Here is a 16,780-nt window from a genome sequence, read left to right as displayed (position 1 = left end):
CTAGCACACGGATCCAATAGCTTACACTGTGGTTCCCTCTCACAAGACTAACCCCAGTGGCATTTCTCCCTGGTGTATATCATTGCAGCTTCAAAATCAGCATTCATTCTCTGTTTGGTAATTAGCATTAATTCTACCTGTTTCATGTTAGGAGTGTTGACGCTGTAGCTTCATTGGCTAAGAGTCTATCAGTCTATCTGCTTTCATATCGTATATAGATTTTACAAATAAAACCACTCCAACCTTGAAAACTGACAACTAATAGGGAGTCCTTCAGTTTGGATATTGCTTCCAAGTTCACAGTAACTTTTGCTTATCCCTGGAAGTCTGATGTTTGGAGAGAGCTAATTCTGCAACTAGGCTTGTAATAACTAATCCTGGGTCTCTCCATCAATCCTTCTGAGCAGCCTAACGTAACTGAGAGGAATGTGCAGACGGAACCAACAGAAAGTGGGACAGAACTGTTGTTTATAGATGATCACCAATAATGTCAAATTGACAGTAAACAGGCTATTTTACTCCAAATACAGTGCCTTGAAAAAGCATTCAGGCCCCACAACTATTTTCACACTTTACTGTCTCATTTTATGAATGTAAAATATATAGAGGTAGGATTTTTGAGCTAATCTATAAAACATTCCATGACAAATCAAAAAATTCCAAAACCTGTCAACAATTTACTAAAAATTATTAACCAAAATTATGAGACTGAAAAAGTGTTCATCTTCTTTGTAATTACTACACTAGCTTTCCTCAGGTACAATACTATATATTACCTTACCAACTCACCCAATTTGTTGACGTAGAAAATTGGAGGATCATCAGTTTTCAATGAATTCATAAGAATATATACATCCTCTCTCTGCAAGGTCCAACAGTATGGCTGATTTTCAACAGACCAAACCAAAATGTAGACGAAAGAGCTTTCAAGACAAGTCAGGAAAATGACAATAGTGAAGCACAAGTCTGGGGTAGGGTACAAGATTATCTCAAAAGTACTGAACATACCTTGGAGCTCAGTGTAGTCCATTCTGAAAAAGTGGAAAAAATATGAAACCACAGCCACGCTGCCTAGGTCAGGCCACCCCTCTAAACTTAATTACTGGAGAAGAATGGCACTTTGAGGAGAGGCTGCTGTGACATCAATGCACTGAGTGGGTTGCAGGAGTCAGTGCTTGCAATTGGAAATGAAATTCTTGGCTCAACAATCTGTAAGGCCTTGCACAAAAAGGGTATTTGTGAAAGAGTGGCAAGGAAGACTGGCTAAAATAGAAGCATACCCTTGCCTGTAAAAACTTTGCAAAGCGCCACTCAGAAGATACTGTAAAGATGTGGAAGAAAGTCCTGTGGTCACATGAGACTAAACTGTAACTTTCTGGCCTCAACACTAAGCAGTACGTGTGGCATAAATCTAATACTGCACATCAGCCCGGTAATACCATCCTACTGTAAAGTATGGTAGAGGTAGCGTCATGCTATGGGGATGCTTTTCAGCAGCATTGACTGGAAACCTGGTCAGGTTTGCTGCGAAGACAAATGCTGCTAAATACAGAGAGATCTTTTATTTATTTATTGAGATAAAGCATAAAATGGCACTAGCAGCTCTTTGAACCCAGCAATCCCCATTTTAATGCTGGCCCAATTGTGGGACAATTTACAAATACCAATTAACCTACTCACCGGTACATCTCTAGACTATGGGAGGAAACTGGAACACCCAGAGGAAACCCACTGGAGGAGATCTTGCTAGCCTCTGCCGGAAAGTTTAAACTGGGGAGGAAGTTCATCTTTCAGCAGGACAACAACCCAAAGCATACTGCTAGAGTAACCACAGAGTGGCTTTCAATGAAGAAAATTGATGTCCATAAGTGGCCCAGAGTTGTGACCTTAACCTATTCAAACACCTCTGGCAAGACCTCAAGATTGTTGTCCATCATCACTTCCCAAAATACCTGGCACAGCTTGAGCAATTTTGCAAGGAGGAATGAGCCAATCTTGCTCTATCACGTTGTATAAAGCTAATAGAGACTTATCCAAAAAGACAACTGGCTGTAATAGCTGTGAGAGATGGTACAATGTAGTACTGAGCAAACAGGGGTGAATACTTTTAAACCGCTAACATTTCAGTTTTAAAATTTTTAGTTTTTCATGCTTTACAATTTCCCCTGTGTTTTGGGCTCTACTGTGAAAAGAGGAGGATGTGATTCACAAATAAAAATTTTCAGTTAATTTGATGAAAATCCCTGGCTGTAATACTCATTTCTGTGAACAAAGGTTTGGGGGGCTGAATACTTTTACAAGGCACTGTGTTCTAACAATAAGTTTGAACAACAGTTTGAAATTTCTAACTAAATATCAAAACATAAATTCTCAGCATAAAGCAGAAATATAAGTAGCTTACCTTGTGTTGGCTGAGAGTCGTCCAGGTAAGTTGTGTTGGTTTTTTCAGGATCATCATTAGCCCTAAGAGGAGAGAGTTCAGAGATATCAGAATTTCCTGAGAATATATCATGGGCACAACGTCAGCAGCATATACAGTACATGAGATGCTGCATTAGAAGGCAACATCCATCATCAAAGATACCCACCATCCGGGTCATGCCATCCTCTTCCAGCTACTGTCAGACAGCAGGTATAGAAACCTGAAGTCCTAGCCAATCAGGTTCAAGAACAGCCACTTCCCTTCAACTATTCGGTTCTTGAACCAATCAGCACAATCCTTATTACTACTGTTTAGCAACAGTATGACCACTTCGATCACTGTGCACTAAAATAAACGTTTTTTGTTCTAATTGTATTCTTGTAAATGTGTTCTTTTTTATAACATTGTATATAAAGGAGCACGCACAAAATGCTGGAGGAACTCAGCAGGTCAGGTAGCGTCTATGGAAATGAATAGATAGTTGATGTTTCGGGCCAGAACCATTCTTCAGGACTAGAAGGAAGGGGGAAGAAGCCAGAATAAAAAGGTGAGGGAAGGGGAAGGAAGATAGCTGGAAGGTGTTGGGTGAAGCCAGGTGGGTAGGAAAAGGTCAAGGGCTGGAGAAGTAGGAATCTGATAGGGGAGGAGAGTGGACCATAGTATATAATTTGTTTTTGTTTTTCTTGTGAATGCTGTTTATTCACCTGCATGCCTGCTTTGTTAATGCAAATACAGTGGATTCTGGTTAATTGGGATACATCAGGACCAGCTCCAGTCGACGAACAGTCGCAGCAGCAATGTGTACTATCTATGTGATACACTGCAACAACACACCAAAGTTCCGAAGGCAGCACCTTCCAGACCCACGACCACTACCATCTAGCAGGATGAGAACAGCAGATACCTGGGAACACCACTACTTGGAAATCCCCCTCCAAGTCACTCACCATTCTGAATTGGAAATATATCATCGTTCCTTCATTGTCACTGGGTCTAAAATCATGGAATTCCCTCCCTAACAGAACAGTGGGTGTACCTACACCTCAGGGACTGCTGCGGTTTAAGAAGGCAGCTCATCACCACCTTGTCGAGGGAAACAACAAATGCTGGCTTAGCTGGCGATGCCCATATTCCGTAAATTAATTTTTTTTTAAAGTACATTTTGGCTCAATTAAGCAGCTGCCCCAATTAGCTGAAGCTTCTTGAAAATAGTTAAAAAGGTATATAATTGACAAAATAAGTAAGAAATTGTATATTTAAATGAAATACCAAACAAATTAGAACACTATCAATATTAATACAATACAAGAAAACTCTATATTGGCTCCTACTAGTTATCGACAAAGGAATTCATCCAGTGTACACTGCCGTGCTCTTTTCAAAGTTCAAAGTTCAAAGTAACTTTATTATCAAAGTACATATATGTCACCATATACAACTCTGAGATTCACTTTTTTGCGGGCATACTCAATAAATCTAATAACCATAATAGAATGAATGAAAGACTGCACCCAATAGGGCGGACAACCAGTGTGCAAAAAACAACAAATTGTGCAAATACAAAAAGAAATGAAATAATTAAAAATAAATAAATAAATAAATAAATAAATAAACACTAAATAGCAAGAACATGAGATGAAGAACCCCTGAAAATGAGTTCATTGTTTGTGGGAACAGTTCAGTGGTAGGGTGAGTGAAGTTGAGTGAAGTATCCTTTCTGGTTCAAGAGCCTGATGGTTGAATGGTAATAACTGTTCCCGAACCCGGTGGGGTGTGAGTCCTAAGGCTCCTGTACCTTCTTCCTGATGGCAGCAGCGAGCAACCGGCACGACCTAGGTGATGGGGCAGAAGCGATTGACTGTAAATGAACAAAATCAGTGCAAATACCTAGTGCTGATAGTGGACTGCCTTTATACAATGCCTTCGAATGATTGCACCTTTCACATCTTCAGCTTCATTGTAACCTTCAAATTCTTCCTAATTCCTAACTTTTTGACGTAGTGAAATAACTTCATTTTCACTCCTGGCCGTTTCTGACATCTCCAAGCCCGAATGTTTGAAACTGCAGTGAGCAAAACGGTTCAGAATTGTCTTGCTGCTTATTTCTTGCAACTATAAGTGATAAAATCACTGCTTTTTGAAACAAGCACATTCAAGTGGCACTATTTAAAAACCGTTTGCTGTAATCACTGTGTAGTATTGAACAGCCACACAAGTACACACAACTGATACTTGTTAGAAACTGTTCAGCAAGTCTCTTGTTCCAATTAAATGGCATGGTGTCCCTAAGAAATGAAGGGAATCTCAGCAGTTTCCTTGATTGTTTTTTGTTCTTTATGAGTTGTCTGAAATAAGCAGCTGCCCCAATTAACCAATGGCCCTATTAACCGAAATCTACTGTATCTAATCAGCTGATCATACAGCAGCAACTTATTGCATAAAAGCATGCAAGCGTGGTCAAATAGTTCAGTTGTTGTTCAGACCAAACATCAGACTGGGGAAGAAATGTGATCTCAGTGACTTTGACCATGGAGTGATTGTTGGTGCCAGAGGGGATGGTTTGTGTATCTCAGAAACAGCTGATCTCTTGGGATTTTCACGCACAACAGGCTCTAGAGTTTACAGAGAATGGTGCTAAACACAGAAAACATCCAGTGAATAGCAGTTCTGTGGGTGAGAGAGGTCAGAGGAAAATAGCCAGACTGGTTCAAGCTGACAGGAAGGTGAAAGTAATTTAAATAACCACATGTAACAACAGTGGCACGCGGAAGAGCAGCTCTGAACACGCAATAAGTCGAACTTTGAGGTGGATGGGCTACAACAGCAGAAGACCATGGACATACACTCAGTGGCCACTTTATCAGGTAAATGAGATGCTAAGTAAAGTGGACACTGAGTGTATGATGCTATGTCCCTGTGATGTTTTTGCAAAAGGTTTTCCTTTACACTGTGCATACATTTAGTTCTGCATATGGCAATAAACTTAACTTTGAAACTAAACTTTGAAATACAGAGGCTTTGACAGTATTACATTAAAAGGATAATTCCAGCCCACTGATGGGATACATTACTGTTAACTACTATTTATAAAGTACAGCTTAATATCCTGCAGTTTATCGGCTGGATATAATTCAAATAAATATAGTGAGGGTAATATCCATGCCAAGTTCCTGTTGTTCAAAATAGCATCCAACAAAAACATCCTGACTATCACCACAATCCCATCTCTGGAGAAGTGGCCAACCACAGCTATCACCAACCCTGCGCAGACAAGCTGAGTGTATTTTTCTGTTGCAGAAACACTGGTAAATTGAGAAACACAAGAAACCCTGCAAATGCTGTAAATCCAGAGCCACTCACACAAAACGCTGGAGGAACTCAGCAGGTCGGGTAGCATCTATGGAAAAAAATGAACAGTTGACGTTTCGGGCCGAGATCCTTCTTCAGGACTAAGGAGGAAGGGGGAAGATGACAGAATAAAAAGCTAGGAGGATGGGAAGGCGGTTATCTGGAAGCCGGTAGGAGGAGCCAGGTGGGTGGGAAAGGTCAAATGCTGGAGAAGAAAGAACCTGATAAGAGAGAAGAGTGGACCATAGGAGAGAGGGAAGGAGGAGGGAATCTAGGAGGAAGTAAGAGGCAGGTGAGAAGAAGTAAAAGGACAAAGTGGGAACAGAGGAAGGAAGGGGGTGAAATTTGTTACCAGAAGGAGAAATGCATATCCATGCCATCAGGTTGGAGGGTACCCAGATGGAATACAAGGTGTTGCTCCTCCACCCTAAAGGTGGCTTCATCTTGGCACAAGAGGAGGCCATGGAACGACATGTTGGAACGGGATGGGAATCAGAATTAATATGTTTGGGAAATCGACCCAGTTCAATGTCAATCATTCCAAAACTTATTTCAGGTCCCAGTTCATGAAGATCATTGTTGACAAAGACTTTAGAGTGAAATTACATTACTCAATAGAGGGAGAAGTTCCTCTTAGGTCATCGACTTTAAGTGCTGGCACATTGACCATTGCAGGGGGAGCACTCCTGAAACTGAGCACTCGAGGTTAATGCAGCCAGACAGAATAAATCCATAAGACATAGAACTAGAAAAAGGCCATTCAGCCCATCGAGTCTGCTCCATCAATCCATCATGGTTCATTTACTATCCCTCTGAACCCTCCTCCCTGTGACCTTTGATGCCCTTAATAATCAAGAACCTAACAGCATCTGCTTCAAAAGTACCCAACGACTTGGCCTCCACAGCCTTCTGTGGCAATGAATCGCACAGATTCACCGCCCTCTGGGTAAAGATATTTCTCCTCAGTTCTGTCCTGAAGAGATATCTTTGTACTCTGAGTCTGCCCTCCGGTCCTCGACCCCCTTGAAAGGAAACAGTACATAGGCAGGTGAGTACTTTGGCAGACATTTAGCATTGCTGACCAAAGTTAAATTTCTCTTCCTAAAATCTTTGTCAGGTTGGTCCCTTTCTTCCCAACAGATGGATGGTCTCCTTGGAACTATACTGATGTACACTCAGTGGCCACTTTATTAGGTACACCTGCTTGTTTATGCAATTATCTAATCAGCCTATCACGTGGCAGCAACTCAATGCATAAAAGCATGCAGACATGGTCAAGCAGTTCAGTTGTTGTTCAGATCAAACATCAGAATGGAAAAGAAACATGATCTATGTGACTTTAATTGTGGAGTGATTTTTGGTGCCAGATGGGATGGTTTGAGTATCTCACAAATTGCCGACCTTCTGGGAGTTTCTTGCACAACACTGTCTACAGTTTACAGAGAATGGTGTGAAAATCCAGTGAACTGCATGTCTGTGGGTGAAAATGCCTTGTTAATGAGAGAGGTCCAAGGAGATTGGCCAGAGTGGTTCAAACTGACAGAAAGGTGACAGTAACTCAAGTAACCATGCATTACAACAGCGGTGTTCAGAAGAGCAGCCATATTGCACAACACATCAAACCTTGACGTAGATGGGCTACAGCAGCAGAAGACCACAAGCATACACTCAGTGGCCACTTACAGTAAGACATTTCTATTGCTGTTTGCTGTAGAATGGTCTACAACTTTACGTTAGTATATTATACAAATTCCTTTTGCTACCTAAATGGTAAAGCAATATACAGTCTATTTCAATAGCTTCAAAGCTTTAAATTCCTCGGGGTCAATATCACAAATGACCTGACTTGGTCCAACCAAACAGAGTCCACTGCCAAGAAGGCCCACCAGCACCTTTACTTCCTGAGAAAGCTAAAGAAATTTGGCCTGTCCCCTAAAACCCTCACTAATTTTTATAGATGCTCCGTAGAAAGCATTCTTCTAGGGTGCATCACAACCTGGTATGGAAGTTGTCCTGTCCAAGATCGGAAGAAGCTGCAGAAGATCGTGAACACGGCGCAGCACATCACACAAACCAATCTTCCGTCCTTGGCCTCACTTTACACCGCACGCTGTCGGAGCAGTGCTGCCAGGATAATCAAGGACACGACCCACCCAGCCAACACACTTTTCGTCCCTCTTCCCTCCGGGAGAAGATTCAGGAGCTTGAAGACTCGTACGGCCAGATTTGGGAACAGCTTCTTTCCAACTGTGATAAGACTGCTGAACGGATCCTGACCCGGATCTGGGCCGTACCCTCCAAATATCCAGACCTGCCTCTTGGTTTTTTTTTGCACTATCTTACTTTCCATTTTCTATTTTCAATTTATGATTTATAATTTAAATTTTTAATATTTACTATCGATTTGTATTCCAGGGAGTGGGAAGCGCAGAATCAAATATCGCTGTGATGATTGTACGTTCTAGTATCAATTGTTTGGCGACAATAAAGTATAAAGTATAAACACTTTTATACACAGTCTGATGACATCACAATATAAAAATATATTACCACTAGTTTTGCTACAAAAATATCTTCTTTGAATTTCCTTTGTCACATTGATTTAATTGTGTATTTCAAGTATTTTGACACATTGATGCATCGCTTTGATGGAGTCATTACCAATATCTGTTGCAAACACAGCAATACATTTGCATCAAAATATTGGTCATGCTACATTCCATCTCAATTGAAAATAGTAATGAAAATGACCGGTCACAAACACGAGAAAATCTGCAGATGCTGGAAATCCAAGCAACGCACACAAAATACTGGAGGAACTCAGCAGGCCAGGAGTCCTGCCAAAGGGTCTCGGCCTGAAACATTGACTGTACTTTTTTCCATAGATGCTGCTGGGCCTGCTGAGATTCTCCGGCATTTTGCGTGGAAATGACTGGTGACTGAATGGAGTCACGTTGTCTAACACAGGCCCTGTTTCACAGGCAAAGCCCTCTCCACCACTGAGCACATCTACAAGAAAAGTTGCCACAAGAAAGCAGTAGTCATCATTATGGACCCCCACCACAAGAAAGCAGTATCCATCGTCAAAGACCCCCATCATCCAGGCCATTGCTGTCCTCTCACTGCTGCCATCAGGAAGGAGGTGCAGGAGCCTTAGGTCCCACACCACCAGGTTCAGGAACCCATCAACCATTAGCACGGATAACTTCACTCACCTCAACTCTGAATTGATTCCACAACCTATGGACTCACTGCTCAATACTGGTTATCATTTATTAATTTGTATTTTCACAGTTTATCTCCTTTTGCTCATTGGCTGTTTATCAGTCTTTGTGTATATTCTTTCATTGATTCTATTGTATAACGTCGCTCAACTGTGAATGCCTGCAAGAAAATGAATATAATGACACATACGTACATTGATAATAAATTTAGTTTGAACTTTGGACTATGTTCTGCAACGTTGAGGTCTCTATGACAGTGGAATAAGAACTACACATGCTTTCTACTGGCGCTGAAGTAATCCAGCTCCACACATCCGGGAGCACAAGGTGCAATATGCAGCATCAGTTTGTTGTTGCAATTGCGTTATCTCCCCTGGAGGTTTGGCAATGAGATTCAGATTTTGTAAACATGTAATAAATATAAAAGCTGCTTAAAGGGACCACACCTCGCTTTGAATATTAAAGCATGTATCATTTTTTTAAAGAGCATTGATGGGATTATAAAGGTAGATTGAAGAGTTTGTCCTTAACATAACCAGGTTATGGGATCACCCCTTCAAATACCTGACTGGGATATCTCAAACTGTGTTTCCAATATGGATAGAATAACTGCTAAAATACATAGTTAATCTAGTAATAACGAGGCTTGGAGGATGGTGTTGACAGTAAAATATCTATCTTCATCCACAGGAGAAAATATATCCACAACTAGCATGGCTTTGTCAAAGGCAGGTCGTGCCTTATGAGCCTGATTGAATTTTTTGAGGATGTGACTAAACACATTGATGAAGGTAAAGCAGTAGATGTAGTGTATATGGTTTTCAGCAAGGCATTTGAGAAGGTACCCCATGCAAGGCTTATTGAGAAAGTAAGGAGGCATGGGATCCAAGGAGACCTTGCTTTGTGGATCCGGAACTGGCTTGCTCACAGAAGGCAAAGAGTGGTTGCAGTCGGGTCATATTCTGCATGGAGGTTGGAGACCAGTGGTGTGCCTCAGGGATCTGTTCTGGGACCCCTTCTCTTCATGATTTTTATAAATGACTTGGATGAGGAAGTGGAGGGATGGGTTAGTAAATTTGCTGAGGACACAAAAGTTGAGGGTGTTGTGGATGGTGTGGAGAGCTGTCAGAGGTTACAGTGGGATGCAAAACTGGGCTGAGAAGTGGCAGATGGAGTTCAACCCAGATAAGTGTGAGGTGGTTCATTTTGGTAGGTTAAATATGATGGCAGAATATAGTATTAATGGTAAGACTCTTGGCAGTGTGGAGGCTCAGAGGGGTTTTGGGGTCCGAGTCCATAGGACACTCAAAGCTGCTATGCAGGTTGACTCTGTGGTTAAGAAGGCATATGGAATATTGGGCTTCATCAACCATGGGATTGAGTTCAAGAGCTGAGAGGTAATGTTACAGCTATATAGGAACCTGATCACACCCCACTTGAAGTACTTGCTCAGTTCTGGTCACCTCACTACAGGAAGGATGTGGGAACTATAGAAAGGGTACAGAGGAGATTTACAAGGACATTGCCTGGGTTCAGGAGCGTGCCTTATGAGAATAGGTTGAGTGAACCTGGCCCTTTCTCCTTAGAGTGCCAGAGGATGAGAGGTGACCTGTTAGAGGTGTATGAGATGACGAGAGGCATTGATCGTGTGGATAGTCAGAGGCTTTTTCCCAGAGCTGAAATATGAGAGGGCACAGTTTTCAGGTGCTCGGAAGTAGGTACAGAGGAGGTGTCAGGGGTAAGTTTTTTACGCAGAGTGGTGAGTGCATTGAATGGGCTGCCATCGACGGTGGTGGAGACGGAAACGGTAGGGTATTTTAAGAAACTCCTGGATAGGTACATGGAGCTTAGAAAAATAGAGGGCTATGGGTAAGCCTAGGTAACTTCTAAAGTAAGTACATGTTCGGCACAACTTTGGGGGCTGAAGGGCCTGTATTGTGCTGCAGGTTCTCTATGATTCTATGTTTCTATATCCAATCTCCTTGACCAGTTTATCCAACAATTCAGCCAACAATTATTGTTGTTGTTCCTCACCACACCTTGTAACACTTCAAGTGGCAACCTTTGCCATTTCTTTAGCATTTTTGTCTGTTTTTTACAAGGCCGAGTTGCTAGTTCGATGCTCAGCCAGCACAGATGGAAAGCATGCAAGGAACCGGCTGGAGTCGAACCTGGGAACACTCGCCTCCAAGTCCGGTGCAGACGCCGCTACATCACCAGCTGGCTACCAATAATCATAATACACATTTATTACTTTGAATGGTGTGACTCACTGAAGGTAACTCGACTGTTCATTCATTTCAACAGACCTGCTGCGTTCCTCCAGCATTTTGTGGGTGTTGCTCTGGATATTCGGCATCTGCAGAATCTCTCGTGTTTATGATTAAGGGACTTGTTACAGCGGATATGGTGAGGGGGATAGACAGAACTCAATATAACAGAACACACCAAGCGACAAAACAACAGCAAAACAAGCCCTTTTCCTCCAACACAACCAGACCACCCTCCAACTGGACTGACTGGATAGGCTGGGGCTTCTTTCTCTGGAGTGCTGGAGGCTAAGGGGTGACCTTGTGGAGATATATCAAATCATGAGGGGTGTAGCTAAGGTCAATGGTCGTAGTCTTTTCCCTGTAGTCTAAAACAAAGGGGATTTAAGATGGACAAGGATTTAAAGAGGTAACTTTTCACACATATGACATTAGGAATGTGGAACAAACTGCCAAATGTCATTTTGACAGGTACACAGATAGCAAATGTTTGGAGGGATATAGACCAAACACAAACAAATGGTGGACAGTTGGGTCAGAATGGATGAGTTTGATGGAAGGGCCTGTTTCTACGCTGACTATGATTCTAGGGTGGCATAGTGATTAGCCCAAGCCTTTGCAGTACCAGAGACCCAGGTTCAATTCCTGCCCTTGCCTGAAGGAGTTTGTATGTTCTCCCTGTGACCAGCTGGGATTCCTCCAGGTGCTCTAGTTTTCTCCCACAGTCCAAAGAGAAACCAGTTGGTAGGTGTCTGTGATTAAGCTAGGATTAAATCGGGAATTTGCTGGGAGGCGTGGCTCGGAGGGCCGGAAGGCCCTATTCTGCGCTCTATCTCAATAAAAATAGAACTCCTTCCCTCACTTTAAAGCTCTGTCCTCTTGTTTTTGATAAACCTATCATGGGAAAAAGATTTCTGTAGCTTAACAGGGAGCACTGCTGAGAAATCTCAGTGCAAGCACACGTGTGCAGACAGAGACACGCAGGCATGTCTATTTGTATGTACGCACATACACGCAAACACCAAGGCTGACACTTCCATAGCAGCTTGCATCTTTTGATGTACAAAATTGCTGTGGCTTGGAAAGCTGTTTGGCATGATGATTATTGTTTTTGCCTTGTTGCCAAGGAAGTGATCTCATGGTCAGCAGTTGCTGGAGGGTAACAAGGGAAATGTTTGATCATCACGGTTTGGAGCTATGTTATTGGTAGTGTGGCCAAATTAGTTGATCTAATTAATCCCAAGGTCCACTCTTGTGAATAGTGTGTGGGCAGACAGTGGAACCATTGCTGCCCCTCAGTCATACTTCATCTGACAGCGTGGTTTCATTGGAGTCATGCTGCTCCTTAGTGCATGGCTTATGTATTAGAATCAGAGGTGATAACCTCCTGACAGAATACAAGTACGTCCCTGTAGAAAAGAGATGAGTAGGAATTTCTTTAGCCAGATGGTGTGGATTCTGTGGAATTCATTACCACGGATGGCTGTGGAAGCCAAGTCACTGGGTATTTTCAAAGTGGAGGTTGGTGGATTCTTGAATAATAGGGGAAGAAGGCAGGAGGTTGTGGTTGAGAGGTTAGTAAATCAGCCATGATGGAATGGTGGAGCAAACTTGGTGGGCCAAATGGTCTAATTCTGCTCCTTTGTCTTATGGTCTTTTCACCTTATGATCTGTTGAGGACCTTTATCCAATTATGGTACTGCAGAATGATGCAAAGCAATTATATCTGGTCAAGATGTCACTAAGTTGAGGTCTCTGTCAGGAACTTAATAGTTTTTTTTAGGATTGTTAAAGTTTGTAGGGATGACTTTTGGGACAGAGAGGGGAGTTAAGATTCCGGTTAGGGTTTAGGGACGGGGATGTTGAGGAATCTGAAGGCAGGCAAGAGTCTACGCTTCTCCTCTGCCATCGAAGGCAAGTGACGCGAACATGATGGGGCAGGCAGACCAGCGAAGATGGAGGCAGGTGCTCCACCCCCAGGCCACTGGTGTTCTCCGTGCAGGCAGAAGGCACGAGGGCCAGTGACCCTTAGGAATGCGAAACGCCAAGAGCAGAGTTCCAGGCCTAGCCTTTGGGGTCTCATCATCGGTGAGTACAGAGCTTGAGGTCAGGAGTTCAGGTCCTCGATCTTCATCATCAGCGAGTCTGGGATCAATACTGAAGGTTGAAGCCTGCAACTCAATCAGACAACCAAATCGAAGCCCAAAGGCTGATCAGAAGTTCGGAAATCAAGGTCTGTTGGCCAGAGCCTGAGTTTGTGAACCTCTGCAAGTCTGCTGGGGAGATCAAAGACCTGATGTCTATGAATTCACTAGCCTGCTGGAGGCTGGAGGCTGAAGATGCCTGTCCTGGGGTTAGAGGACTGTGTATGTGGGACAAACTTTATTGCATTGACGTTTGATATATCCTGCTTTGTTGTGTTCTGTGTTGCTCAATCAAGTATTGCAGGCATCCAATGTTAGCTTGCCCCCAGCACACCACTGGGTGTGTTGGTTGTTAACACAAATGATGCATTTCACTGTCTGCTTCAATGAACATATGATAAATAAACCTGAATCTATCATGACCACTACAAGGACACTGTGCATTGTCCATGAGCATGCGCTGTAAAATGTCACATGCTGGTTGGACATTCAGGATGTAGAAAAACTTCCAGTCATGTGCAGTATCCAGTTGCAAAAGGAATGGCATCTTGCACCATTGGGAAATTCAGGATCTCTGCAGCACCGAGTGCCTGTTTCATCTCTTGTTCTCTTAGAAACAAAAGTTCAAGTAGCTGCTGTTTATTGACTACTGCTCAGCGTTTAACACAATCATTCCTATAGTTCTGATCAAAAAGACTCCAAAGTCTAATCCTCTGCAACTGGATCCTTGACTTCCCCAGTGGAAGACCATATTCTGTGCAGATCGGAAGTAACATCTCCGCCTCATTGGTCTTCAACCCTGCCACACCTCAGGGACGTGTGCTTATCCCACTGCTCTACTCTCTCTACAACCATGACTCTATGCCAAGACACAGCTCAAATGCCATTACAAATTTGCTGATGACGCAACTGTTGTTGGCAGGACTTCGGATGCTGACGAGAACATCTACAGGAGCAAGACAGATCAGCTGGTTGAGTGGTGTCACAGCAACAGCCCCGCACTCATCGTCAGTAAGAACAAAGATTTGATTGTGGACTTCAGAAAGGGCAAGATGAGGGAACTCACACCAGTCCTCATTGATGGATCAGACATGGAAAGGGTGAGCAATTTCAAGTTCCTGGGTTCCGGGCGATCTAAGAATGGCCCAATATGTTGGTGCAGTGACAAAGAAGGCATGACAGCAGCTATCTTTCTTTTGGGGCTTGATGAGATTTGGTATGTCACAATATACACTTGCCAATTTCTACAGAGGTACTGTGCAAAGCACTCTAACTGGCCGCATCACTGTCCGGTGTGGGAAGAGGGGGCTCTGCACAGGATTGCAATAAGGTGCAGAAAGTTGTAAACTCAGTCAGTTCCATCATGGGCACTAGCCACCCGCTCCCCCATCATCCAGGAATTTGTCAAGGAGCAATGCTTCAAAAGGGCAGCATCCATCATTAAGGACCCCCATCACTCAGGACAACCCGCAGTCTCATTGCTACCATCAGGGAGGAGGTACAGAAGCCTGAAGGCACACACTCAACGATACAAAATAGCTTCTTCCCCTCTGCTCTCAAATGTCTGAATGGAAATTAAATCCAAGAACAGTACCTCCCTGTTTTTTTTTCTCTTTTTGCACTCCTTATCATATTTAACTTTTTAAATATATATTTTATACCTACTTCTTACTGTAATTTACAATTTTTATTATGTAATGTACACTGCCATATAACAACAAATGTCATGACATATACCAGAAATATTAAACCAGATTCTGATTTGAATGCAGAATAATTGTTTTCTCCTTGTAGTTTAACTTACCTATGCTTGCTTGTATTTTACTGTATGTAATCATCTATATACATGTAATCATTCAGCGAATTTTCCATTAATTATAATACAATTGATTCTGTATTTTTCTAAAAGTTCCTCAGAATCTGGTTGTACGTAGGGATTCCCAAACTGGGGTCCACAGACCCCTGGGTTAATGGGAAGGGTCTGACGTATTAAAAAGGTTGGCCTGGGAGATTTACAATGGCTAATTAACCTGCCATTCTATGCCTCCTTGGGATGTATCCTTGGGATGTAGGAATCAAAATCAGAATCAGAATCAGGTCTATTATCACTGACGTATGTCGCAAAAATTGTTTTGCGGCAGGAGAGCGATACAGAAAAATTACAATAAGAAATATATTTTAAAAATTAATAACGAAGGCAAAAAGAAAGGTGGTAGTCGTGGACCATTCAGAAATCTGATGGTGGAGGGGGAAAGCCATTCCGAAAATGCTGAGCATGTGTCTTCAGGCTCCTGTATCTCCTCTCCGATAGGAGGACCGAGAAGAGGGCATGTCCTAGACGGTGAGGGCCTTACTGATGGGAGAAAACCAAAGCATGCAGTCAGTCATGAGGGGGGCATGCAAACTCCACACAGACAGCATCAAAGGTCAGGTTGCTGGAGCTGTCAGCTGGCAGCCCTGTAATCTGTGCCACCGGGCAGTCCATTATCAATGATAACTTGACCAAGTCAGCACAGTGGGTGGCGGGGTGGAGACACGTCTCTAGCAAAGGAGGTGTAGAGCACTCCTTCCGTCCGCTACCCTGCAGGTCACCCTTGGGCAAAGTGTGGCACCTGCTTAGCCACCTCCCCACCCCCCACAACATCAGGGCCACATGAAGCCATGGGAGCAGGTGGGGGATGGTCGTATGAGCAACTAGTGCATATCAGAGATGGCAGAGGGGGTCGGTGTGCAAACACACCCAGCCCTGAGACACCAGGCAACCAGACAAGGTCATTTTATTCCAAAACAGTTCATTGATCATTACAGAATGTCTCTCTGGTGTTTTCTGCTTCTTCCTCTCTCTTCCCCTTTTCCTAACTGTGATTCTCCTCTCCCTGCCCCCTTCCCACCCTCAGTCCACAATAGCGACCCTTATCAGAATCTGTTTATCATCGCTCACTTATGGCATGATTTTTTTTTGTTGTAGCAATACAGTGCAATATGTAAAATTACTACAGTACCGTGCAAAAGTCTTAGGCATCCTAGCTATAAATATGTGCCTAAGACTTTTGCACAGCACTGTATGATATTGCAAGTAATGTGGATTAGCTTCTGAACTAAACAAAGTAAATGATCGGGACTCGACATAGTTCCAGGTATCCCTGTTGTATTTCTCTGCAAGTGGCCTTATCAGAGTTGCTGAATGCAGATTTGAGTACTTAGTGAACTCAAATCAATACCTTTGTCACATCAATGAATGCTGTTTCCACTACCCTATCCCGCTGTGAATTTGTCAAGCCTTCTAATTCAGGACACACTGAATGGAAGTATAATGCATGAGGTCTGTCTTCATCAACGTTCCCTCTAATTTGTTTTACAGTTGCACAAACC

At 42.9% G+C, this 16,780-nt stretch overlaps 1 protein-coding gene across 8 annotated transcripts in view; it reads right to left on the bottom strand.

The window, feature by feature from the left end:
* The window catches only part of cbarpb (CACN subunit beta associated regulatory protein b), a 303,778-nt gene that overhangs the window by 103,604 nt on the left and 183,394 nt on the right, over positions 1–16,780 (bottom strand). For all 8 annotated transcript variants that reach the window (XM_063032293.1, XM_063032297.1, XM_063032290.1 and 5 more), the window contains one exon: positions 2,402–2,463. In XM_063032293.1, the coding sequence (XP_062888363.1) occupies positions 2,402–2,463 (62 nt within the window). The remainder of the gene's footprint in view (positions 1–2,401; positions 2,464–16,780) is intronic.

Source organism: Mobula hypostoma, chromosome 24 (assembly GCF_963921235.1).
Source record: "Mobula hypostoma chromosome 24, sMobHyp1.1, whole genome shotgun sequence".
In the NCBI taxonomy this organism is placed as follows: Eukaryota; Metazoa; Chordata; class Chondrichthyes; order Myliobatiformes; family Myliobatidae; genus Mobula; species Mobula hypostoma.
Note: the sequence above shows the minus strand (reverse complement) of the source record. Positions and strands in the feature narration are given on the sequence as shown.